At 43.6% G+C, this 26,501-nt stretch overlaps 1 protein-coding gene across 2 annotated transcripts in view; it reads left to right on the forward strand.

The window, feature by feature from the left end:
• LOC122946563 (scaffold attachment factor B2-like) overlaps positions 1 to 26,501 on the forward strand; it is a 461,735-nt gene that overhangs the window by 70,926 nt on the left and 364,308 nt on the right. For both annotated transcript variants that reach the window (XM_044306283.1, XM_044306291.1), the window contains exon 3: positions 15,499 to 15,554. In XM_044306283.1, the coding sequence (XP_044162218.1) occupies positions 15,499 to 15,554 (56 nt within the window). The remainder of the gene's footprint in view (positions 1 to 15,498; positions 15,555 to 26,501) is intronic.

The following is a 26,501-nucleotide window of genomic DNA, read 5'->3' on the forward strand; positions in this document are numbered from 1 at the left end:
ATATATATATATATATATATATATATATATATATATATATATATATAGATAGAGATATATATATATAATCTCAAAGAAGAGGCAGCACTCCAAGATAAAATGAAACAGTGGCCCGCTTTATTTCCCCTGTGCAACGTTTCAACTGCTTATTGCAGTCTTTCTCAAGCATGACAGTTGGTGTCTCAACATCTCCATTTATACCCACAATGCTTAGTGAGTCAATTTAACAAGGTAACTAACAATAACATATTCAATAATGTATCAAAACGTGGATTGTATTAAGTTTTTTCACATTCATATGTGCATTCAATTACATAACGTGTCAGTCACATACATCGTGAATTTCATAGATTTTCAAAAAACCGTCTGTTTCATAAAGTGCATTGTGCTTTAATTATAGTGACCACCTGAAAGTGATAATTATGCGATCCGTAGCCGCATTATTTCGATAAAACATATACTAACTTGCATAATGGAGTATCATGATGGCAGCCGTCCTGGCGTCCCTGAGGTCCCACCGCGCATGCCCGATATCCAGGAAACCGGTGTATACAAACAGAGACCGTGCCTACAAGTGACGCAGGTCTTGATGCGCACTCCAGCAACCTGGCACCTCCCCGAAGCGTGACGATCCGGAGAGCAGCATCCTCCTGTTCGGCCTCCCGGTCACATGACAAAGTCACGTGAACCGTTGCCTGACAACCAGGAAGCGCTTGCCCTCAACGTCTCGCCATCTCCAGGATCAGTTAGAGCACGGCACTGAGACCTGTGTCGGGAAAAATTTATAAGTAGAGAATGATCGGGTTGTAAATACTATCAGCATGATTATTTATGTTGAATACTAGTGTCAGGAAATCAAAACGTGAATATCGGAGGATAATAGTCCTAAAGAGGATATAACACACACATATATATATATTGAATGGAGAAAAGGGGGTGCGGTATATGAGGATGCACCACTCCAGTGATTCCCCCCCCCCCCCCCCCCATACACCAAAAGGGAGCATGGGTCTACAGAGTGTTGTCCACACCCCGCATCCTCACATTCCACTTCCACTCCCTATACATCTCCTATGATCTTAGTTCTGTAGACCCATGCTCCCTTTTGGTGTATGGGGGGGGGGGGGGGGGGGATCACTGGAGTGGTGCATCCTCATATACCGCACCCCCTTTTCTCCATTCAATATATATATATATATATATATATATATATATATATATATATATATATATATATATATATATGTTATATCCTCTTTAGGACTATTATCCTCTGATATTCACGTTTTGATTTCCTGACCCTAGTATTCAACATAAATAATCATGCGGATAGTATTTACAACCCGATCATTCTCTACTTATAAATTTTTCACGACACAGGTCTCAGTGCCGTGCTCTAGTAAGCGCTTCCTGGTTGTCAGGCAACGGTTCACGTGACTTTGTCATGTGACCGGGAGGCCGAACAGGAGGATGCTGCTCTCCGGATCGTCACGCTTCGGGGGAGGTGCCAGGTTGCTGGAGTGCGCATCAAGACCTGCGTCACTTGTAGGCACGGTCTCTGTTTGTATACACCGGTTTCCTGGATATCGGGCATGCGCGGTGGGACCTCAGGGACTCCAGGACGGCTGCCATCATGATACTCCATTATGCAAGTTAGTATATGTTTTTTTGAAATCATGCGGCTACTGATCGCATAATTAGCACTTTCAGGTGGTCACTATAATTAAAGCACAATGCACTTTATGAAACAGGGTTTTTTGAAAATCTATGAAATTCACCATGTGTGTGACTATGACACATGTTATGTAATTGAATGCACATATGAATGTGAAAAAACTTTTTAATGCAATCCACGTTTTGATACATTATTGAATATGTTATTGTTAGTTACCTTGTTAAATTGACTCACTAAGCATTGTGGGTATAAATGGCGATGTTGAGACACCAATTGTTATGCTTGAGAAAGACTGCAATGAGCAGTTGAAACGTTGCACAGGGGAAATAAAGCGGGCCACTGTTTCATTTTATCTTGGAGTGCTGCCTCTTCTTTAAGATATCTACAATTATTGACCGAACAGCCTAAGGTCAGAGGATCCTGCACCCGGCTTCATCTATAAGTAGTGCTGCTGCTCTCTCTTTGTGGGATGCGAAAGTTTGGGCAACCTTGTTAATCGTCATGATTTTCCTGTATAAATCGTTGGTTGTTACGATAAAAAATGTCAGTTAAATATATCATATAGGAGATACACACAGTGATATTTGAGAAGTGAAATGAAGTTTATTGGATTTACAGAAAGTGTGCTATAATTGTTTAAACAAAATTAGGCTACTTTCACACTAGCGTTCATAGGTCCGTTCGTGAGCTCCGTTTGAAGGAGCTCACGAGCGGACCCGAACGCCTCCGTCCAGCCCTGATGCAGTCTGAATGGAGCGGATCCGCTCAGACTGCATCAGTCTGGCGGCGTTCAGCCTCCGCTCGCCTCCGCACGGACAGGCGGACAGCTGAACGCTGCTTAGGCAGGTGCATAAATTTGGGCACTGTCATTTTCTTGATTCCAAAACCTTTTAGAACTAATTATTTGAACTCAAATTAGCTTGGTAAGCTCAGTGACCTACAACACAGTTGAATCCAATTATGAGAGAATTTAAGGGGGTCAATTGTAATTTTCCCTCTTTTTTAATTTTCTCTGAAGAGTAGCAACATGGGGGTCTCAAAACAACTCTCAAATGACCTGAAGACAAAGATTGTTCACCATCATGGTTTAGGGGAAGGATACAGAAAGCTGTCTCAGAGATTCCAGCTTTCTGTTTGGACAAGCCAGCTTAATTTTGGAATAAGGTGCTGTGGATTGATGAATCTAAAATTGAGTTATTTGGCCATAACAAGGGGCGTTATGCATGGAGGAAAAAGAACACCGCATTCCAAGAAAAACACTTGCTACCTACAGTAAAATATGGTAATATGGTGGTGGTTCCATCATGCTGTGGGGCTGTGGCCAGTGCAGGGACTGGTAATTTTGTCAAAGTTGAGGGACGCATGGATCCCACTCAGCATCAGCAGATTCTGGAGACCGATGTCCAGGAATCAGTGACAAAGCTGAAGCTGCGCCGGGGCTGGATCTTTCAACAAGACAACGACCCTAAACACTGCTCAAAATCCACTAAGGCATTTATTCAGAGGAACAAGTACAACGTTCTGAAATGGCCATCTCAGTCCTCAGACCTGAATAGAATTGAAAATCTGTGGTGTGACTTAAAGAGAGCTGTCCATGCTCGGAAGCCATCAAACCTGAATGAACTAAGGCTACTTTCACACTAGCGTTCGGGCGGATCCGTTCTGAACGGATCCGCTCATAATAATGCAGACGGAGGCTCCGTTCAGAACGGATCCGTCTGCATTATATTAGCAAAAAAAAGCTAAGTGTGAAAATAGCCTGGGACGGATCCGTCCAGACTTTCAATGTAAAGTCAATGGGGGACGGATCCGCTTGAAGATTGAGCCACATTGTGGCATCTTCAAACGGATCCGTCCCCATTGACTTACATTGAAAGTCTGGACGGATCCGCACGCCTCCGAACGGCCAGGCGGACACCCGAACGCTGCAAGCAGCGTTCAGCTGTCCGCCTGTCCGTGCGGAGGCGAGCGGAGCGGAGGCTGAACGCCGCCAGACTGATGCAGTCTGAGCGGATCCGCCTCCATTCAGACTGCATCAGGGCTGGACGGCTGCGTTCGGGTCCGCTCGTGAGCTCCTTCAAACGGAGCTCACGAACGGAAACCCGAACGCTAGTGTGAAAGTAGCCTAAAGATGTTTTGTAAAGAGGAATGGTCCAAAATACCTTCAACCAGAATCCAGACTCTCAGTGGAACCTACAGGAAGCGTTTAGAGGCTGTAATTTCTGCAAAAGGAGGATCTATTAAATATTGATTTCATTTCTTTTTTGTGGTGCCCAAATTTATGCACCTGCCTAATTTTGTTTAAACAATTATAGCACACTTTCTGTAAATACAATAAACTTAATTTCACTTCTCAAAAATCACTGTTTCTCCTATATGATATATTTAACTGACATTTTTTTATCATAACAACCAACGATTTATACAGGAAAATCATGACTATTAACAAGGTTGCCCAAACTTTATTTTTTGTCACAAGTTAGTGGAATATGAGACTTTGTAAGAAAAAAAAAAGCATAATTTTCCGCTAACTTGTGACAAAAAATAAAAAATTCTAGGAACTTGCCATGCGCCTCACGGAATACCTTGGGGTGTCTTCTTTCCAAAATGGGGTCACTTGTGGGGTAGTTATACTGCCCTGGCACCCTAATGTATGGTAAGTAGTTTGAAATCAAAATGTGTAAAAAATGACCTGTGAAATCCTAAAGGTGCTCTTTGGAATGTGTGCCCCTATGTGTTTTGGGGTGTCATTTTACATATACCTATGTATGGACGTTCTTTATGCGCGACCAAACGACTGGACCGACCTAAACCAAATTTTGCACACAGGTACATCAGGTGTCCAGGGAGCGTCTCTGCTCTTTAGGACGTACTGTTCCTGAGAGATTCCCAAAAAATCACCCACATTAGCCAATACAAGCCTGCATGTCTTTCTCTTCCAATCCCAACTGCCATAAACATAGTTTTTACTCCAGGTTTCCGTAACAACCCAGCCATTTTTCTTTACTGCTTAAAGGGGCGGGCACTGTGGAGGTCACTTATTAAAGGGACGGGCGCTATGAAGGTCCCTGTTAAAGGGGCAGTCACTGCGAAGGGGGTGATCACTGTGGAGGTCACTGTTATGGGGGAAACAGTCTATCTTTTTTTACGGAAGCATTAAATTAAATTAAATTAAATGGATGAAATATTCCCGTGCGAAGCCCGGTCCTGCTGTGCTAGTGTCTTATATATAAATGAGTTTCTGTCTGTCTGTTCTTTATGCTCGACCAAACGACTGGACCAAATTTGTCACACAGATACATCAGGTGTCCAGGAAGGGTCTGTGCTCTTTAGGATGTACTGTTCCTGAGATATTCCCAAAAAACGACCCACATTAGCCAATTCAAGCCTGCAAGTCTTTCTCTTCAAATCCCATCTGCCTGAACACCGTTTTACTCCAGGTTTCCGTAACAGCTCAGCTCTTTTTCTTTTCTGCTTAAAGGGGCGGGCACTGTGGAGGTCACTGTTAACCACCTCAGCTCCCCTAGCTTAAACACCCTTAAGGACCTGACCACTTTTTACAATTCTGCACTACACTACTTTCACAGTTTATTGCTCGGTCATACAACTTACCACCCAAATGAATTTTGCCTCCCTTTCTTCTCACTAATAAAGCTTTCATTTGGTAATATTTCATTGCTGCTGACACTTTAACTTTTTTTTGTTAATAGGAATTGACCGATTTTATTTATTTATTGCACTTTCAGTTGTAAGTTTAAAAAAAAAATATTTCTGTATAAATGTTTCTCTAAATTTATTGTTCTAAATGTCTTAGATAAAAAAAAAATGTTTGGGTAAAAGTTATAGCGTTTACAAACTATGGTACAAAAATGTGAATTTCTGCATTTTGAAGCAGCTCTGACTTTCTGAGCAGCTGTCATGTTTCCTGAGGTTCTACAATGCCCAGACAGTACAAACCCCCCACAAATGACCCCATTTCGGAAAGTAGACATAAGGTATTCACTGATGGGCATAGTGAGTTCATAGAACTTTTTATTTTTTTGTCACAACGATAATTTTTTTTTCTTACAAAGTCTCATATTCCACTAACTTGTGACAAAAAATGAAAACTTCCATGAACTCGCTATGGCCTTCACGAAATACCTTGGGGTGTCTTCTTTCCAAAATGCGGTCACTTGTGGGGTAGTTATACTGCCTTGGCATTTTAGGGGCCCTAATGCGTGAGAAGTAGTTTTGAAATTCAATGTGTAAAAAATGCTCTGTGAAATCCTAAAGGTGCTCTTTAGAATTTGTGCCCCTTTGCCCACCTAGGCTGCAAAAAAGTGTTACACGTGGTATCGCCGTACTCGGGAGAAGTGGGGCAATGTATTTTGGTGTGTCTTTTTACATATACCCATGCTGGGTGAGAGAAATATCTCTCTAGAAGTCAACTTTTCACATTTCTTTATACAAAGTTGGCCCATTTTCCAATGAGTACTTTTGGGATTTCACAGGGCATTTTTATGAATTTGGATTCCAAACTACTTCTCACGCATTAGGGCCCCTAAAATGCCAGGGCAGTATACCTACCCCACAAGTGACCCCATTTTGGAAAGAAGACACCCTAAGGCAGGGGTGGCCAACCTGTGGCTCTTGAGCCACATGCGGCTCTTTGATTCTTCAAGTGAGGCTCTAGCTGTGAAGCCAGGAAGCAGTCAGGCGGCTCACTCTCCACTTCATTTTCAGATCTCTTTTTTCTGATCGGGCACTGTTACTACTTTGCAGCTCCAGCTCACTCTACACTACGTCCTGATTCACACAGTGTGAGAATGTAGTACATGGAGACACGCACTATGACCTGACGTTGTGCTCTTCAGGTCACAGTGGAGAGCGTGTCAGACCTGCAGAGTATTAGGTGCCCGAGAAGGAGCCCAGTGCCTGATCAAGAGGGAAGAGATTTTTTTTAAATGATAGAGCTGAGCATGGGGGTCTGATCTTAGCATGGGAGGTTCTGATCTGAGCATGGGGGGGGGGGGGGTCCTTATCTGGGCAATAGGGGTCTGATCTGAGCATGGGGTGGGATCTTGATCTGAGCATGGGGGGCTTGTTTGAGCATGGGGGGTCAAATCTGAGAAGGGGGAGATCGGAGCACTGAGGGTCTGATTTGGAGGCCTAATGAAGTTTGGGGATTTTATTGTAGGTCAGATGAGGATTGGGGATCTGATTTAGGAGTCTGATATGAGGTCTTATGAAAAATATATTTTTTCTTTTTTCTTTCTCTGCTAATGAAAAATAAGAAAAAAATATTTTTAGAATAGCTCGGATCAGATAAAAAAATTTTTTAACTTATTTTTCTTTGTTAAAACCTAGGTGCATCTTGTAGGGCGAAAAATACAGTGACTCGTGTGTAAATGTATAGCTTGTGGCTCCTGGTAGTCATACACTTTTTTTGGGGGGCTCTTTGGGTCTGTAAGGTTGGCCACCCTTGCCCTAAGGTATTCGCTAATGAGCATAGTGAGTTCATGGAAGTTTTTATTTTTTGTCACAAGTTTTTTTTCTTTTTTTTTTTTCTTTCTTATATAGTATCATATTCCAACTTGTGACAAAAAATAAAAACTTCCATGAACTCACTATGCCCATCACGAAATACATTGGGGTGTCTTCTTTCCAAAATGGGGTCACTTGTGGGGTAGTTATACTGTCCTGGCATTTTAGGGGCCCTAATGCGTGAGAAGTAGTTTGAAATCCAAATGTGTAATAAATTCCCTGTGAAATCCTAAAGGTGCTCTTTAGAATTTGTGCCCCTTTGCCCACCTAGGCTGCAAAAAAAGTCTCACATGTGGTATCGCCGTGCTCAGAAGAAGTAGGGCAACGTGTTTTGGGGTGTATTTTTATATATACCCATGCTGGGTGAGAGAAATATCTCTAAAAGCAAATTTTTCATATTTCTTTTTTTTTTTATACAACGTTGTCATTTGACACAGATATTTATCTCACAGAGCATGGGTATATGTAAAAAGACACCCCAAAACACATTGCCCAACATCTCCTGAGTACGGCGATACCACATGTGTGACACTTTTTTGCAGCCTAGGGGCGCAAAGGGGTACAAATTCCTTTTAGGAGGGCATTTTTAGACATTTGGATTCCAGACTTCTCACGCTTTAGGGCCCCTAAAATGCCAGGGCAGTATAAATACCCCCCCCCCCCCCAAATAAAATTAAAAAAAACCCCATCATTTTCTGCTAACTTGTGACAAAAAATAAAAACTTCGCTGATGGGAATAGTGAGTTCATAGAAGACCGTAGGGTGTCTTTCCAAAATGGGGTCATTTGTGGGGTGTTTGTACTGCCCTGGCATTTGAGGGTCTCCGCAATCATTACATGTATGGCCAGCATTAGGAGTTTCTGCTATTCTCCCTATATCGAGCTATATACAGGTAATGAGTTTTTTTTTTTCCGTTCAGCCCCTGGGCTGAAAGAAAAGTATGAATGGCACAGATTTCTTTATTTGCATCGATCAATGTGGATGAAAAAAAATCTCTTCTCCCCCCCCCCCCCCCCCCCCCAAAAAAAAAAAAAAAAGAGGGGAAAGGCGTCTGCCAGGACATTTTTTTTATATACAAAGTGTTTGCCAAAGCATATGAACACCACCGCTCCTTCAGCTCATAAGCATCGGCAAACATATCTTTTTTACTGCAGAGGAGAAATCTTGTCTTGCAGCGCCGCATGTCGTACAAATGGGAGGCTAACGAAGTACCGGAGGCCACTGCGACTGATAAAAAATATCAGCCACAGCGCTTGTAAAATGATTGTGCAGATTGTCACTGCGGCGGGCGTGGTTGAACGCACATGTGGGCGACCGATAAGGCCTGATCGGGCAAACACTGCTTTTTGTTTGGAGGGCGAGCTAAGGTGACACCAGTCAATACCAGTGGAAAAAAGTTACCGTTTACACTGATCACTTTTTTCCCTTTCACTTGGTGATTGACAGGGGTTAATTGGGGGTGATGGGGGTGATCTGGGGCTAAGTGTACTGTTGGTGTGTACTCACTGTGAATTGTGCTCCTCTGCTGAGACCAACCGACGAAAAGAACCAGCAGAGCAGCACAGTAGCCATTTAACACATTATATTTATAAATATGTTAGCTTCTGATTCGATTTTTTTTGAAAATCATCAGCCTGCCAGCGACGATCATTGGCTGGCAGGCTGATGACGAAATTGTCCTTTAACTTTTACCGGCCCGCGATGCGCATGCGCGGGCAGGCTCTGACCGAAATCTCGCGTCTCTCGAGATGACTCGCCGGCGCGTCCAGGAGGAATTACAGGGCCGCAGCAAAGACTCATCCCTGCGTGCGGTGGTCCCGAGGAGGTTAAAGGGGTGGTCAATGCTAAAGCGATGTTTTTTTTTTTTTTCTTTTTTTTTTTTTCTTTTTTTTTACTCCATTTTACCACGGTTTTGAATTACAATATGTAACCAGAAAACAGTCTCAGATTGACCTGGATATGTAAAAACTTTTACTATTACTACTTAAAGTGACACATGTCAGATTTGCTAAAAATGGCAGGGTCCTTAAGATGTTTGTCATCGGGAGGCAGGGACACTTCTCTCTTGTTACTGCCAGTCTGGAGGCTTTTGGAAAATCCAATTACCAGGTAAGAGTAACTTGCTCTTTTCTGGCAGTAGAGCCTAATTTAAATAGCATGATCTTTGCTTGTTCATCTGTAATTAAGACAGATCATTGCAAAAAGGCATTCCTATGAACACTTGTCAGTGATAATCTGGTAGACCCTCGATCAGTGTAATACAGGCCTAAATGCATTCCCTTTCCTTGCTGCAGGATAAAATGCCAGAAACTCAATAGAAAGTCTGTGGACCTGTCTTGCTCCTGTCTAGTGCAGCGAGGAGAGAGTGCTCTAAGCAAGCTCTTTTCTCCCCTCATTCTAGAGATCGATGGAGGTGTCGGCGCCTAGAACCCAAGTGATCTAAACTTTTGATATGTCCCTGTGACATATCTAAAGGTAACTGAAAGTACAGTGGCACTCTTTTCCTGATCGCTGTTATCGATGATAGCATTCCCTGTGTATATATACAAAGATAACTGTTTTGCCCAGGTGCGGTCTCAAAATCAGAGAGAGCAGAGGTTTAAAGTGACAAGTTTTGCTGAATCTTTTCCCTCAAAACTATATATTTATCTTGGCTCCCCCTGCTGTTTAACATGCTGCCTGCAGATTGCGCTGCATTTTGTAACTTAAACTTGCCCTCTTCAGTCTGATCCTTCTCCTCTGGACTGCAGTGGTGATGAATTGTTGTGGCTGCAGCTAATCTTTGGCCTTAGTGATTGTCAGCAAGAGACTGCGGAGCGCAGTGCTTGACTGCAGTTGTATACAGGACATCACTGTACAACCCGTAGGAAAGAAAGGAGTGGCAAAGCTGGATCAGAGGCTTAGGAAAGAGATGAAAGGTCTTCCCCCGTGTCTCCATAACTGCATTGACAAAATTGTTTTTCCTACATCTAAGGCTTCATGCACACGATTGTTTTCGTCCACATCCGAGCCGCAGTTTTTGCGGCTTGAATGCGTACCCATTCACTTCAATGGGGGTGCAAAAGATGCGGACAGTACTCCGTGTGCTGTCCGCATCTGTTGCTCCGTTCCATGGTCAGCAAAAAATATATAACCTGTCCTATTCTTGTCCGTTTTGCATTTTATATACTAACATAAAAGGTTAGTATATAAAATGAGAATGCTCGGACTGGGAGAAAACGTCTGTATGTGGGTAAGTAACTGGCTCAGTGATAGAAAACAGAGGGTGGTTATTTAAGGCACACACTCAGATTGGGTCACTGTCACTTGTGGCTACCTCAGGGGTCAGTGTTGGGCCCTATTCTCCAATATATTTATTAATGATCTTGTAGAAGGCTTGCATAGTAAAGTATCAATTTTTCGCAGATGACACTAAGGCCTCTTTCACACTTGCGTTGTCTGGATCCGGCGTGTACTCCACTTGCCGGAATTACACGCCGAATCCGGAAAAACGCAAGTGTACTGAAAGCATTTGAAGACGGATCCGTCTTCAAAATGCTTTCAGTGTTACTATGGCACCCAGGACGCTATGAAAGTCCTGGTTGCCATAGTAGGAGCGGGGAGCGGTATACTTACCATCCATACAGCTCCCGGGGCGCTCCAGAGTGACGTCAGAGTGCCCCATGCGCATAGATGACGTACCATGCGATCACATCATCCATGCGCCTGGGGCGCCCTGACGTCACTCTGGAGCGCCCCGGGAGCCGCACGCACGGACGGTAAGTATGCTACTCCCCACTACACTTTACCATGGCTGCCAGGACTTTAGCGTCCCGGCAGCCATGGTAACCACTCTAAAAAAAAAAAAGCTAAACGTCGGATCCGGCAATGCGCCAAAACGACGTTTAGCTTAAGGCCGGATCCGGATCAATGCCTTTCAATGGGCATTCATTCCGGATCCGGCCTTGCGGCAAGTCTTCAGTTTTTTCGGCCGGAGCAAAAAGCGCAGCATGCTGCGGTATTTTCTCCGGCCAGAAAACTTTCTGTACCGGAACTGAAGACATCCTGATGCATCCTGAACGGATTTCACTCCATTCAGAATGCATTAGGATAATCCTGATCAGGATTCTTCCGGCATAGAGCCCCGACGACGGAACTCTATGCCGGAAGACAATAACGCAGATGTAATAGTGCCATCCACAGATCCCTCCCCTGTAATAGTGCCATCCACAGATCCCTCCCCTGTAATAGTGCCATCCACAGATCCCTCCCCTGTAATAGTGCCATTCACAGATCCCTCCCCTGTAACAGTACCATCCACAGATCCCTCCCCTGTAACAGTGTCAGTAATTCACAGATCCCTCCCCCTGTAACAGTGCCATCCACAGATCCCTCCCCCCAGTAACAGTGTCATCCACAGATCCCCCCCATCAGTGTCCGTCATTCACAGATCCCCCCCCATAACAGTGTCCGTCATTCACAGATCCCCCCCCATAACAGTGTCTGTCATTCACAGATCCCCCCCCCATAACAGTGTCTTCATTCACAGATCCCCCCCATAACAGTGTCTTCATTCACAGATCCCCCCCATAACAGTGTCCGTCATTCACAGATCCCCCCCATAACAGTGTCCGTCATTCACAGATTCTCCCCCCCCCATAAGTGTCCGTCATTCACAGATTCCCCCCCCCCCCCCATAAGTGTCCGTCATTCACAGATCCCCAGTAATAGTGCCATCCACAGACCACCATTAGTTCCAAACCCATCAAAAGCGCATCTTTTGGTTAAAAATATTTTTTTTCTTCTTTTCCTCCCCAAAAACCTATTGCGTCTTATAGGGTGAAAAATATGGTACATCCAGGCCCCTCTTAAACCGCAAACTAAGCTTCAAAAACCAGTGTCAGGCAGCTGCTACCAAGGCCAATAAGATAATGGGTTGCATCAAAAGGGGCATAGATGTCCGTGATAAGAACATAGTCCTACCACTTTACAAATCGCTAGTCAGACCACACATGGAGAAATGTGTACAGTTCTGGGCTCCTGTAAACAAGGCAGACATAGCAGAGCTGGAGAGGGTCCAAAGGAGGGCAACTAAAGTAATAACTGGAATGGGGCAACTACAGTACCCTGAAAGATTATCAAAATTAGCATTATTCACTTTAGAAAAAAGACGACTGAGGGGGGATCTAATTAATATGTATAAATATCAGGGGTTAGTACAGAGATCTATCCCATCATCTATTTATCCCCAGGACTGTGGCTGTGACGAGGGGGACATCCTCTGCGTCTTGAGGAAAGAAGGTTTGTACACAAACATAGAAAAGAATTATTTACGGTAAGAGCAGTGAGACTATGGCACTCTCTGCCTGAGGAGGTGGTGATGGTGAGTACAATAAAGGAATTCAAGAGGGGCCTGGATGTATTTCTGGAATGTAATAATATTGCAGGCTATAGCTACTAGAGAGACTTTTTTCTGATTATGGGGACTTCCAACTTGTCTGAGCTGTTCTTAACGGCATTGACACACAATAATAAAAAAAAAATGTCTTTATGGCATCCCCATGGTCCATAAACATTGGTCAGGAGGAGACCTCATTTACTTCTATGTGAGAGTTTTCTAGGCATGAGCTGTGACCTGTGCAAAGGAAAGAATAGATAAGCTTTGACAATCGACCTATTGTGAATGGTAGGTCCTGTTATATCATTCTAATCCTGCCTGTAATTATATCACCCCTGTGTATAGATAAGCAGGGGACTGTGGTAAAGTAATCTGTATAGACAAAGAAGTGATTTCTATTACTCTTATGGTCAGTGGGAAAACTGCAGGATTGTATGGTTGTTTGAACATAGATTTTGAAAATTAAAAATATGAGATAGATCTATCTATCTATTATATTTTTATATGTTAAGCATAAAAACGTGATTTAAACAATAGGTCATTTTCTGATGACACATTCCCTTTAAGTGCCTTCAAGGAGATAAGGCAAGACCACCATTAGTTCAAAACCCACCAAAAGCACACCTTTTGGTTCAAATATTTTTTTTCTTATTTTCCTCCTCAGTGTGTCATCCACGGGTCCCCCCCCCCCCATAAGTGTGTCATCCACGGGTCCCCCCCCCCCATAAGTGTCATCCACGGGTCCCCCCCCCCCATAAGTGTGTCATCCACGGGTCCCCCCCCCATAAGTGTGTCATCCACGGGTCCCCCCCCCCATAAGTGTGTCATCCACGGGTCCCCCCCCATAAGTGTGTCATCCACGGGTCTCCTCCCCCCCCCTAACAGTGCATTCAAAACCCACAAACTTTTGGTTCAAAATATTTTTTTTCTTTTCCTCCTCAAAAATCTAGGCGCGTCTTATCATCAGGGCGTCTTTATAAAGCAAAAAATATAGTAAGTTTCCTCTCATAAAGCAGTTCATCGAAGGGGCTGGTAGACTTATCCCTTCTCATCACTCTACTGTACCTTTATGAGAGAGAGAGAGATATAGAGAGAGATATAGAGAGAGATATAGAGAGAGATATAGAGAGAGATATAGAGAGAGATATAGAGAGAGATATAGAGAGAGATATAGAGAGAGATAGAGAGAGAGATAGAGAGAGAGATAGAGAGAGAGATAGAGAGAGAGATAGAGAGAGAGATAGAGAGAGAGATAGAGAGAGAGAGAGAGAGAGAGAGAGAGAGAGAGAGAGAGATAGAGAGAGAGATAGAGAGAGAGAGAGAGATATAGAGAGAGAGAGAGAGATATAGAGAGAGAGAGAGATATAGAGAGAGAGAGAGATATATATATAGAGAGAGATATATAGAGAGAGATAAAGTCAGGCAGCACTCCTCCAGATGAAAATGCAGTTGTATAGGTGCCCGCGGCGGTCCTTCAATACAGGACGGAATCAACAGACAAAGAAAATCCGCAGCACTCCAAGTAAAAAAGTGTGTATTTTATTCACACATGTCGGCAAAGACAACGTTTTGGTCCTCTCACAGGACCTTTATCAAGTCAAGATTGATAAAGATATATATCTCTCTCTCTATAGCCATAAAAAAGCACTCCTCACGTGCACAGCTGATTATATGGTATTTTTACTTTGAGTGCTGCGGACTTTCTTTAATATATATATATATATATATATATATATATATATATATAATATATATATGCAAAATCAGTGGAGGACAGATCAGTTTTCTATTGTCAGAGCAATTGGATCCGTCCTCATTTACTTACATTGTGTGCCAGGACGGATCCGTTTTGCTCAGTTTCATCACGCGGACAGCAAAATGCTGCAGGCAGCGTTTTGGTGTCCGCCTCCAGAGCGGAATGGTGACTGAGAGGCAAACTGATGCATTCTGAGCGGATCCTTTTCTATTCAGAATGCATTAGGGCAAAACTGATCCGTTTTGAACCGCTTGTGAGAGCCCTGAACGGATCTCACAAACCGAAAGCTAAAACGCCAGTGTAAAAGTAGCCTAAAATAACTAGATTGTTCTCAAGTGCTCAAGCATTTCTTCCAAAGATGGTATATAAGTTTTACTGTCAGTTAGATCTTTCCTCATCATCCTTATATCCATATCCTCCTAGTAAAGACCACATTTTTCACAAGTCCGCAGGTATACCCTAGCCACTAACGAGTACAAGAAATCAGACGTTTTTTCTCCTATATCAGGGCACAAACTAAATGTCTGCTGCTAGCAAAGCGACCATAGGTTAAGTCGCCTATTGCTGTCAACATAAAAGTATGTCCCCACCTTACGTCCTCAGGGCGCATTCTACAAAAGCTGTTTGAAAACTTTTAGGCTAACCAGAACTTGTCCTTTCGCTGAAAAGTCATATCTGCAGCCCCACCTTAATTTTTTTAATCTGTTAATCCTCATTTCATTGCCGGTGTGGCGGTGTACATGAATTTACAATTTCCGTTTGCGTTTTGCAGTGACTTCTAAAACGGCACAGTGGTTTTTCTGACCACCTTGTTGTTTCCTTATGTAGTTTTTGCTTGCATTTCTATAATATCTTTATAATATCTTGGCAACCCCTCCCATCATACTTTAGCAGAGCTGTATAGGAAAGATTACTTACTTGAATAGTTAACTCAAATTATGATTCTTAAAGGGAGCTTGTCACCTAGTGTGGGGCCACTATGCAACCGAAATTTAAGGTCTTCAACCTGCCAATATGAAGCTATTCTGTCCCTGCAAATGGTACAAAATGATAGGTCAATTTCTGCTTTACCTGCCAGTGTAGATGAATCAATACAGATCATGCCAAGAGTCTCTGAATATCTTGATTATTTTTCAGTTTGTCCTATTGTTTTTTTTCTTACAGTGCAAAAGCATGAAGAAGTTGATGATGGCGTAGAGGATGATTCGGGTGATGGTCAGGTACAATAAGTTAATAAACTTTTACATGTTCCCAAATTGCAAATGTTTATTTTTTATAACACAAATGGACCCTTTGCTTCTCTTCCCGATTACAGCCTAGGGCAGTGATGGTGAACCTTTTCGAGACGGAGTGCTGAAACTGCAACCCAAAACCCACTTATTTATTACAAAGTGCCAGCATTGCAATTTAACCTGAATACCAATATAGTATATCTTTCATGTACTTTTATCATTTAGCTATAATAGCCTGTCTACATTCAATGCGCTGCCTGTGCTGTTCATAGTGCGCCCAGGGCTCTGAGTCCCACCTCTTGCACCCGAACCATAGGTTCGCCAACACTGGGATAGGAGTTAGTCTACTGTAGCAGAGGTATACATAGAATATTAAGGTCTTAAGAGGTAGACAATTAGTAATTTGGAACCTAGTGGTGTATTACTACAGTAGATTTCTGCGATTGCTTACCATGCCTCTAATAACTAGAAACAATAATGCTGACTAAGGCTTAAAGGGAGTCTTTCACTAGTTTTATGCCGCTTTAGCTAAAGGCAGCAGAAACCGTGACTGAGACTAATTAAAACCCTGGGTCGGTTGTTTTTAATTAAACACCTACTCCTAAAAATCCCACAATTACTGTATTTTTACCTTACGCCCATGACTGCACCCTTGAGAGACCGCCTCCATCCAGGACAGGAAACGGGAACTTTCGTGGAGAGCTCTTAAGGAGGAGCATGGCCCCAAAACCACCAGTTCCTGCTTCCTGTCCTAGACAGACGACTGTCCGTGGAGAGCAGAATATTTAGGCTGCAGGGCCCCTGAGTTTAATCTGGAGAGGGGTTACCTGTCCCGGCGTAAGTCTCCTCTAGGAGCCGCTGGCGGAAGTCTGGCAATCATTTCCTGGGTCCAGGTCAGGCCGCGCTGCCGCTACTCTGCAGTCCCGGCTGGACTGGGAGGTGCGTCTGGCACGCCGGCCCTAGAGGGTTCATAGGGCGTCAGAGGGTCGAAATCTCTCGGGCAGGCGAGATCCAGAACTGAGCTTTGTGACTGCCGATGTTTGGAACGCACGCAGCGTGCGTTCCGGGAGTAGGAAGCAGATATCCTACTAAAGGCCGCAGATAGCTCCAGCATGACCCGACCGAGGGAGTTCTCACCCACAGGAGGCGCGCGGTCAGAAGCAGCCCAACCAGCCTACTAAGAAGCCGGATTTTGTTCTGGAATACACTCTATCCTACAGCGCCATGGAGGATGAGAGTGCCCAACGCGCCGAACAGCAGGAGGGTCATGAGAACAAACCGGTACGCCTGGTGGGGTAAGGGGGATCATTCCCCATCCTTTTTTTCGTTAGTCATGCTAAACGTCCTTTCCCTTTGTCTTGCCTTTTAGACTATAAAAGAGGGGCCTAGAAAGGCGGTCTCAAAAACCAGAGGGAAGGAATGTGCCGTCTGTAAAAAGAAACTTGCACCCTCTTGGCCAAAGTTGTTATGTCAACGTTGTGTTGAGAAAGTAGTGGAAGAAGAGTCCCCATCCCTACTTCAGAATATTAGGGATATTGTGAAGTGAGAGGTTTTTGATTCCTTGAAAAATTTCAAAAAGAGCCTCCATTCCGTAGTCTCGGGCAGACCAGGCATAGCTAATAAAACATCTGATTCAGATTAATCAGAAGAAAGTGAACCAGGGGAGATTCTAGATAGCTCAGACTCGTCGCAGGATGAAGAATCCACTGGCAGATCACTTTTTTCCCAGGATGATATGGAAGCTTTATTATGCAATTCCTTGTCAGGGCGATTATCTTTTTGGTTGCGTTTTAGACTACCTTTTAGATAAGGCTTCAGACAATAAAAATGGATTCCCTGTCTCCAGACCCCCCAAGAAACAGTGTTTTGTTTTTTTTCCAAAAAAAAACCAAAAAGGATTTTTATAAAGGACAGAGAAAAGACTTCAGAGCAGACAATAAGAATAGGAAAGGCAAGGGTTTCTTGTTCGCTTCCCAAACTTCATCAGCTTCCAAACCCACTCAGCAATGTAGGTGGCAGACTTCCTTCCTTCATGCTTGTGAATGAATCTCCTCAAGCCCCTGAATTTTAAGCATCATAAGGGAAGAGTTTTGCCTAGAGTTTGTCTCTCGCCCACCGGACAGATTCAAAAGATTTCCTAAGAAATTTGGGGGGAAAAAAACTAGCTTTACAACAGGAGATTGCATCTTTACTTCGAAAAAATGTTCTGGTGCCAGTGTCAAAGAAAGGCAGGGGCTTCTACGCTTCCCTTTTTCTGGTTCCCAAACCAGATGGAACATTCAGAACCATCATAAACTTAAAAGATCTAAATCAATCTCTCGCTTACAAAAAGTTTAGAATGGAGACAATCCAGTCAGTTTTAAAACCTCTTTTTGGGGGCTTTTTCATGGCTACAATAGACATATGAGATGCATACTATCACATCCCTATTCATGTAGACTGTCAAAAATTTCTCCGAGTTGCAGTTTCATTAGGAGGTCACATTCATCACCTACAATATACGGCCCTTCCTTTCGGAATTTCTCAGGCTCCCAGGCTATTCACAAAAGTCATGGCTCATAAGTCAGAGATCCTTCTCGAGTTGCATCTTGAAGTAGTACAGATCCTAGAAAACATCGAATACCCTCCCAAGAACGTGTCTTTCTTGGAATGATCCTGAACTCGCAGAATTTACTCTGTATCCTTCCCCAAGACAAGATTCAGAGATTAATACAGGGAGTTCAGTCTCTGATGTCTACAAAAAACCCTACTATCAGGCAAGCAATGGCGGTCTTGGGCAAAATGACTTACACTATACGAGCGGTCAGTTGGAGCCAACTTCACTCCAGACCCCTTCAGTGGCAAATCCTGAAGGAATGGCAGGGTGCCCTCCGCCCACTAGATACACCTCTCACATTCACCCCCCCAGGTGACTTAATCTTTCCGCTGGTGGCTGAATCCTGTAAATCTGTCCCAGGGGCTCCCTTGGAACCAACAGAATTTTGTTACCCTTACCACCGACGCAAGTCCTTTCGCGTGGGGGGCCTGTTGGCAGGGGTACCTGCGGCAAGGTGTTTGGAAGGAAGAAGAGAGTCTAGACTTTCAAAACATGAGGGAGCTCAGAGCGGGTCTTCTCGCCTTAAAACAATTTCTTCTTCTAGTTCAGGGAAAGGCTATAAAAGTTTTTTTTTTTCGGACAACACCACAGTTGTCTATCTGAACAGACAAGGAGGAACCAAATCAAAAAAATCTTATGCAGTTGGCCGCAGACATTGTTTCCCTTATAATTCCTTGTGTTCCGTCCCTTATTGCAGTACATTTAAAGGGTACGGAAAACAAGGTAGCAGATTTCTTAAGCAGAAACGCACTAGACCAAGGGGAATGGTGTCTAAAGCAAATGGTCTTCAATCAAATAACTCAACTCTGGGGTCGTCCACATCTGGACTTATTTGCTACCAGGGAAAACAGAAAATGTCGACTTTTCTTTTCCCTCAGCGCGAGAGATTCACCAACGGGGATAGCTGCCTTCTCCCTCCATTTGTCAAACCAGCTCCTCTACGCCTTTCCTCCACTGAGACTTCTTCCAAGGTTCCTCCAAAACTTAAGACAAGAACGAATGAGTGTGATCCTAATTGCTCTATTTCGGCCCCGAAGAACCTGGTTCACCTGGTTGAGGAAACTATCCCTGGCAGACCCTTGGATTCTCCCGGAGAGGCAAGATCTTCTGTCTCGAGGACCTGTCATCCATCTGAGCGTGAGGCAGTTACACTTCACAGCATGGGTCTTGAGGGGGGAAATCCTAGAAAGTAGTTTCCACCTTGCTATCCTGCAGAAAGGAGGTCACCGCTTCAATTTATCTCAGTATTTGGAACACCTTTCAGAAGTTTGCCAAGCATCCGGTGAATCCTTTAAACCCTCCGCCTATGTGCAAGATCTTAGATTTTCTGCAAGCCGGTCATGGAAAAAAAAATATCTGAGGCCGAGTACTCTCAAGGTACAGGTATCCGCTCTAAGTGCCTTTCTTTATTCCCCCATCGCTAACCACCCCTGGGTTAGAAGATTTTTTTAAATCCATCAGCAGACTTGGACCAATACTTGGTCCTTCAGTCTCCCCCCGGGACCTCAACTTAGTCCTCACTAGTCTCATGGAGCCTCCTTTTGAACCATTACAAGAACTGCCCATAAGACTCTTGTCCTTCAAAACTGCCTTCCTTGTGGCAATCGCCTCAGCCAGGACGGTCTGTGAAATTTCAGCCTTTTCTATTTATCCACCTTATACTAACACCCTATATGACAGGGTGCTCATTAAGGCCTCTTTCACACTACAGTTTTTTTTCCGTTTTGCGGTCCGTTTTTTGCATTCCGTATACGGTCCGTATACGGAAGCATTCATTTTAATGGTTCCGCAAAAAAAAAAAACGGAATGTGTTCCGTATGCATTCAGTTTCCGTATTTCCGTTCCGTTGAAAGATGGAACATGTCCTATATTTGGCCGCAAATCACGGTCCGTGGCTCCATTCAAGTCAATGGGTCCGCAAAAAAAACGGAACACATATGGAAATGCATCCGTATGTCTTCCGTATCAGTTCCGTTTTTTACGGAACCATCTATTGAAAATGTTATGCCCAGCCCAATTTTTTCTATGTAATTACTGTATACTGTATATGCCACATGGAAAAACGGAACGGAAACGGAACCACAACGGAAGCAAAAAACGGAACAACGGATCCCTGAAAAACGGACCGCAAAACACTGAAATGGACATACTGTAGTGTGAGAGGGGCCTAAGCCAGACCCTTCCTTTTTACCGAAAGTGGTTTCTATGTTCCATAGAACACAGGACATTATCCTTCCTTCCCTGTGCCAAAATTCGAGCAATGAAAAAGAGAAGCAGCTCCATTGCTTGGATGTAAAAAGATGCCTATCCCATTATCTGGAGGTAACTAGTCAGTGGAGGAAAACCTCAAAGCTTTTCATTCAATTTAGTAAGAAAAATAAGGGTCTCGCAGCCTCTACTAAATCCCTTTCCAGATGGATTGCGAGCGCCATTACTTTGGCCTATTCTTCAGCCGGAAAGACTCCCCCGAAGGGTTTTGGTGCTCATTCCACTAGATCAGTTTCCATCTCTTGGGCAGAAAGGGCTGACGCTACCTTAGAACAGATTTGTAGAGCAGCCACATGGCAGTCACCCTGTACCTTTTTTCATCACTACAGACTAGACCTAGGCTCTAGGGAACAACTAGCTTTCGGTAGAAAAGTCCTCCAGGCGGTAGTAGTCCTGGAGCCCCCCCCGGACCCCCCCCCAAAAAAAGGAATTTCTATTCTAATCGCTGTCATGGGCGTAAGGGAAATTTAAGATTACACTTACCGGTAATCGCTTTTCTATGAGCCCATGACGGCACCCGGGATTTATTCCCACCCTGTATGGATATAATATTTTATATTTTTTTTCGGAAAAAAAAGTGTGTATATACACTCACCTAAAGAATTATTAGGAACACCTGTTCTATTTCTCATTAATGCGATTATCTAGTCAACCAATCACATGGCAGTTGCTTCAATGCATGTAGGGTTGTGGTCCTGGTCAAGACAATCTCCTGAACTCCAAACTGAATGTCAGAATGGGAAAAAAAGGTGGGCTACAACAGCAGAAGACCCCACCGGGTACCACTCATCTCCACTACAAATAGGAAAAAGAGGCTACAATTTGCACGAGCTCACCAAAATTGGACTGTTGAAGACTGGAAAAATGTTGCCTGGTCTGATGAGTCTTGATTTCTGTTGAGACATTCAAATGGTAGAGTCCGAATTTGGCGTAAACAGAATGAGAACATGTATCCATCATGCCACTGTGCAGGCTGGTGGTGGTGTAATGGTGTGGGGGATGTTTTCTGGGCACACTTTAGGCCCCTTAGTGCCAATTGGCCATCATTTAAATGCCAGGGGCTACCTGAGCATTGTTTCTGACCATGTCCATCCCTTCATGACCACCATGTACCCATCCTCTGATGGCTACTTCCAGCAGGATAATGCACCATGTCACAAAGCTCGAATCATTTCTAATTGGTTTCTTGAACATGACAATGAGTTCACTGTACTAAAATGGCCCCCATAGTCACCAGATCTCAACCCAATAGAGCATCTTTGGGATGTGGTGGAACGGGACCTTTGTGCCCTGGATGTGCATCCCTCAAATCCCCATCAACTGCAAGATGCTATCCTATCAATATGGGCCAACATTTCTAAAGAATGCTATCAGTACCTTGTTAAATCAATGCCACGTAGAATTAAGGCAGTTCTTAAGTAGGGGGAAAATGTCAGTGCTTCTTATGGGGCGAATACTAATTAGAACTTCCGTTATGGAAGTGCTCGTTAGTACAGGAGGAATGGGGAACAGTGAATGCAGCGCTACCCTTACAAGCTCTGTACTCACTGCTTCCTAGTAGTCTCCTTTAGGATTTGTACACTGTGCTGTGTGTAACCGTCAAAATTAATAAAATCAACTTAACTCTCCTGTTACGGACGCTGCCTCCACTCCTCAGATCCAGCACTCTTCCTATGGCGCTCTGCTGTGAACAGACATCGCCCAGCACAGTAGGAAGAGTGCTGGATCTCAGGAGTGGCGGCGGCGTCCGTAACAGGAGAGTTAAGTTGATTTTATTTTATGTTTTGTCTGCTCAGAGTTCTGATTGGGGGTCTGATCTGTGATCTTTGTCAGAGGATAGAAAATGCAATATGATATGCCTATTTATGGCATATAGTAACCTGAGAAACAAATGATATATGCACCACAGTAATCAGTGACAGGGTAGTCTGAGTTAGTCTGCTTAAAACAAATTATAAAAAATGGAAAGGGGGAATAGTGTGCCTTTTATGTAAAGCCCTGGCTACAGCCCACACTCTGGGAAGTGAGGGAAATGAACATGTGGAGTCACTGTGGTTAGGGCTCTTTCACACTTGCGTTCTTTTGTTCCGGCATAGAGTTCCGTCGTCGGAGGCTCTATGCCGGAAGAATCCTCATCAGGATTATCCCCATGCATTCTGAATGGAGAGAAATCCGTTCAGGATGTCTTCAGTTCAGGACCGGAACACTTTTTTGGCCGGAGAAAATACCGCAGCATGCTGTGCTTTTTGCTCCGGCCAAAAATCCCGAACACTTGCCGCAAGGCCGGATCCGGAATTAATAACATAGTAACATAGTACATAAGGCCGAAAAAAGACATTTGTCCATCCAGTTCGGCCTGTCATCCTGCAAGTTGATCCAGAGGAAGGCAAAAAAAAAACTGTGAGGTAGAAGCCAATTTTCCACACTTTAGGGGAATAAAAATTCCTTTCCGACTCCAATCGGGCAATCAGAATAAATCCCTGGATCAATGATCTCTCTCTAGTAGCTATAGCCTGTAATGTTATTACGCTCCAGAAATACATCCAGGCCCCTCTTGAATTCCTTTATTGTACTCACCATCACCACCTCCTCAGGCAGAGAGTTCCATAGTCTCACTGCTCTTACCGTAAAGAATCCTTTTCTATGTTTGTGTACAAACCTTCTTTCCTCCAGACACAGAGGATGTCCCCTTGTCACAGTCACCGTCCTGGGAATGAATAGATGATGGGATAGATCTCTGTACTGACCCCTGATATATTTATACATATTAATTAGATCTCCTCTCAGTCGTCTTTCTTCTAAAGTGAATAACCCTAATTTTGATCTTTCAGGGTACTGTAGTTGCCCCATTCCAGTTATTTAGTTGCCCTCCTCTGGACCCTCTCCAGCTCTGCTATGTCTGCTTTGTTCACTGGAGCCCAGAACTGTACACAGTACTCCATGTGTGGTCTGACTAATGATTTGTAAAGTGGTAGGACTATGTTCTCATCACGGGCATCTATGCCCCTTTTGATGCAACCCATTATCTTATGTGCCTTGGCAGCAGCTGCCTGACACTGTTTTTTGCAGCTTTGTTTGCTGTTTATTAAAATTCCTAGATATTTTTCCATGTCAGTGTTACCAAGTGTTTTACCATTTAATAAGTACGGGTGACTTGCATTATTCCTTCCCATGTGCATAACTTTACATTTTGTCAGTGTTAAACCTCATCTGCCACTTATCTGCCCAAGCCGCCAGTCTATCCAGATCGCTCTGTAGAAGTATACCGTTCTCTTCAGTGTTACTTTACACAGTTTAGTGTCATCTGCGAAAATTGATATTTTACTATGCAAGCCTTCTATAAGATCATTAATAAATATATTGAAGAGAATAGGGCCCAATACTGACCCCTGAGGTACTCCACTAGTGACAGTGACCCAATCTGAGTATGTACCATTAATAACCACCCTCTGTTTTCTATCATTGAGCCAGTTACTTACCCACTTACAGACGTTTTCTCCCAGTCCGAGCATTCTCATTTTATATACTAACCTTTTATGTGGTACAAATGCTTTGGAGAAGTCCAGATACACGACATCCATTGATTCGCCACTGTCAAGTCTAGAACTTACCTCCTCATAGAAACTGATTAAATTTGTTTGACATGATCAATCCCTCACGAAGCCATGCTGATATGGCGTTATTTGCTTATTTCCGTTAAGATGCTCTAACATAGCATCTCTCAGAAAACCTTCAAACAGTTCAGTTTACCCACAACAGATGTTAAACTTACCGGCCTATAGTTTCCCGGCTCTGTTTTTGGACCCTTTTTTTTTTTTTAATATTGGCACCACATTTGCCATGCGCCTATCCTGTGGGACATTCCCTGTCAATATAGAATCTGCAAATATCGGAAATAAGGGTCTGGCTATGACATTACTTAATTCCCTTAGGATACGGGGGTGTTTGCCATCCGGTCCTGGCGATTTGTCTATTTTAGATTAATCAAGTTTTATTGAAGTTTTCATTTTGAACTTTACAAAATAACAATGCTCCGGAAGGTGCGTCATGACAAATTCTGACAGTATTGGTATAATAAGGCAAGACAGTGAGCACTAGCAAGTATCGCACAGTCCTCTCGTGGTTGTTCCGTCTTGTCATAATTCGTTGATCAGATTGTCAACAGAGAGTGATTGACAAAAAAAAAGAAAAACACAGAAAGAAAGAAGAAAGAAGATGGAGAGGGGGAAGGGGAGGGAAAAGACCATATCTCTTTCGCTAAAGGGGATATAAAACCTAAAGCCTACCTCACCACCTTATATAGAGGTCCTGCTACCTCATGTAGCCATGATAACGAGAAAGTCCGGGGACTCCATTGCCGCAGCCCAACTCGCCCATGTCTCGTTATATTTATTCGACAAGTCGGATGCCTCTGCCGAGATCTCCTCCATTCTGGCTATTTGTTGCATTTCTTGAAGCCAATCCCTCATCGTGGGAACCTGTGTGGAACGCCAGTATCTAGGGATTACTGTCCTAGCTTCTGTGATAAAAAATCGAAGTAATGACCTCTTTTGAGACGACATAGATCCCGGAAGGATGGAGAGGAGCGCCACTTGAGGAGAATTATTGACTGGTTTAGGAGAAATTTTATGGAATGCTTGGAATACTGAATCCCAAAAGGGTTTAATTAAGTCGCAGCCCCACCATACATGAAGCATTGTACCTGTCTCTTTGCAACATCTCCAGCATAACTCCGAAACTGAAGGAAAAATTCTATGAAGTCTGACCGGGTATCTATACCAACGGGATAATATTTTGTAGTTCTTCTCCTGAGCGGCGCATGCCATAGACAGCTTGTGAAAGTAAAGAAAAGCTTTTTGACAATCTGATTCAGCTATGCTAGTGCCTAAATCTGACTCCCAGTCCTTGATGAAGTGCGGGTTACCCTTATGAGAATCCTTTAGAAGGATCTGGTACAGGAAGGAAACAAGGTGAGTCGGTGGAGAGGACAAAGTGAACAATTGTTCAAAATCCGTGAGCGAGGCCCCAAAAGAACACTGTGCTCCCCTGGACAAGACGAATGATTTAATTTGCTCATATTCCAGCCAGGAAATCTTTTTTTATCCAGGAATCTGTTGGACAGGACTGAAAAAGAAGGAAGTGTACCTCCCTGCATCAGATGATAAAAGCGAGGGTCATCCGAGATCCTAAAGCCTAAGAATGAGACCCTACCTGTTCCAGCTCGGAATGCTGGGTTATGAAAGACAGGAGTAATCGGGCTAAGTCTTCTGATACACATCCCCTTGCGTATTAAAGAATCCCAGAGTCTGGTGTGTTGCAATAACAAGGAGTGGTTAGAAGATCGTGGGCGATCTACAGATGATAGCCAAGCAATGTGTTTAAGAGGAAGGGTGCATAGGGTTTGTTCTAAGCAAACCCATTGTTTCGTGCCAGAATGGTGGTGCCAGTCTAACACTCTAATGAGTATTGCAGCTGAATGGTACAACCTGAGGTCCGGTAAACCTACGCCCCCTTGGGATTTAGATCTGGTTAAGGTAGAGTGACCTAGCCGTGGGCTACCCTGCCCCCATATAAAACGAGTGAATGCTGTTTTGGCTTTCCGAAAAAAGGAGGATGGTGGTGAAAGTGGGAGTGCCTGGAATATATATAAAAATTTAGGTAAAATATCCATTTTCAAGGCATTAATCCGACCAAACCACGATAGCTCCTTTTTGTTGAAAGTCCCAAGATCCTTAATTATCTTTTCCAATAAAGGGAAGTAGTTCAATGATAATAAGTGTTTACTGTCAGCTGGTATGTGTACCCCTAAGTACTTAATGGCGATGGGTTGATGTTTGAATCTAAAGGCTGACAGAAGACTCGCAAATTCACTATGTGGGACAGTTACATTGAGGATTTCAGATTTTGTGTAATTAACTTTAAAATTACTCAAATGGCCAAACTGTTCAAATTCTTTTAGAATCGAAGGGATAGAAATACGCGGCTGAGTGATATATAATAAGAGATCGTCAGCGTATAACGCCGTCTTATACTGCCTGCTCCCAACTGTAAGACCGTGAATGGATGGGTTC

This window comes from Bufo gargarizans, chromosome 1, assembly GCF_014858855.1.
Source record: "Bufo gargarizans isolate SCDJY-AF-19 chromosome 1, ASM1485885v1, whole genome shotgun sequence".
NCBI lineage: Eukaryota > Metazoa > Chordata > Amphibia > Anura > Bufonidae > Bufo > Bufo gargarizans.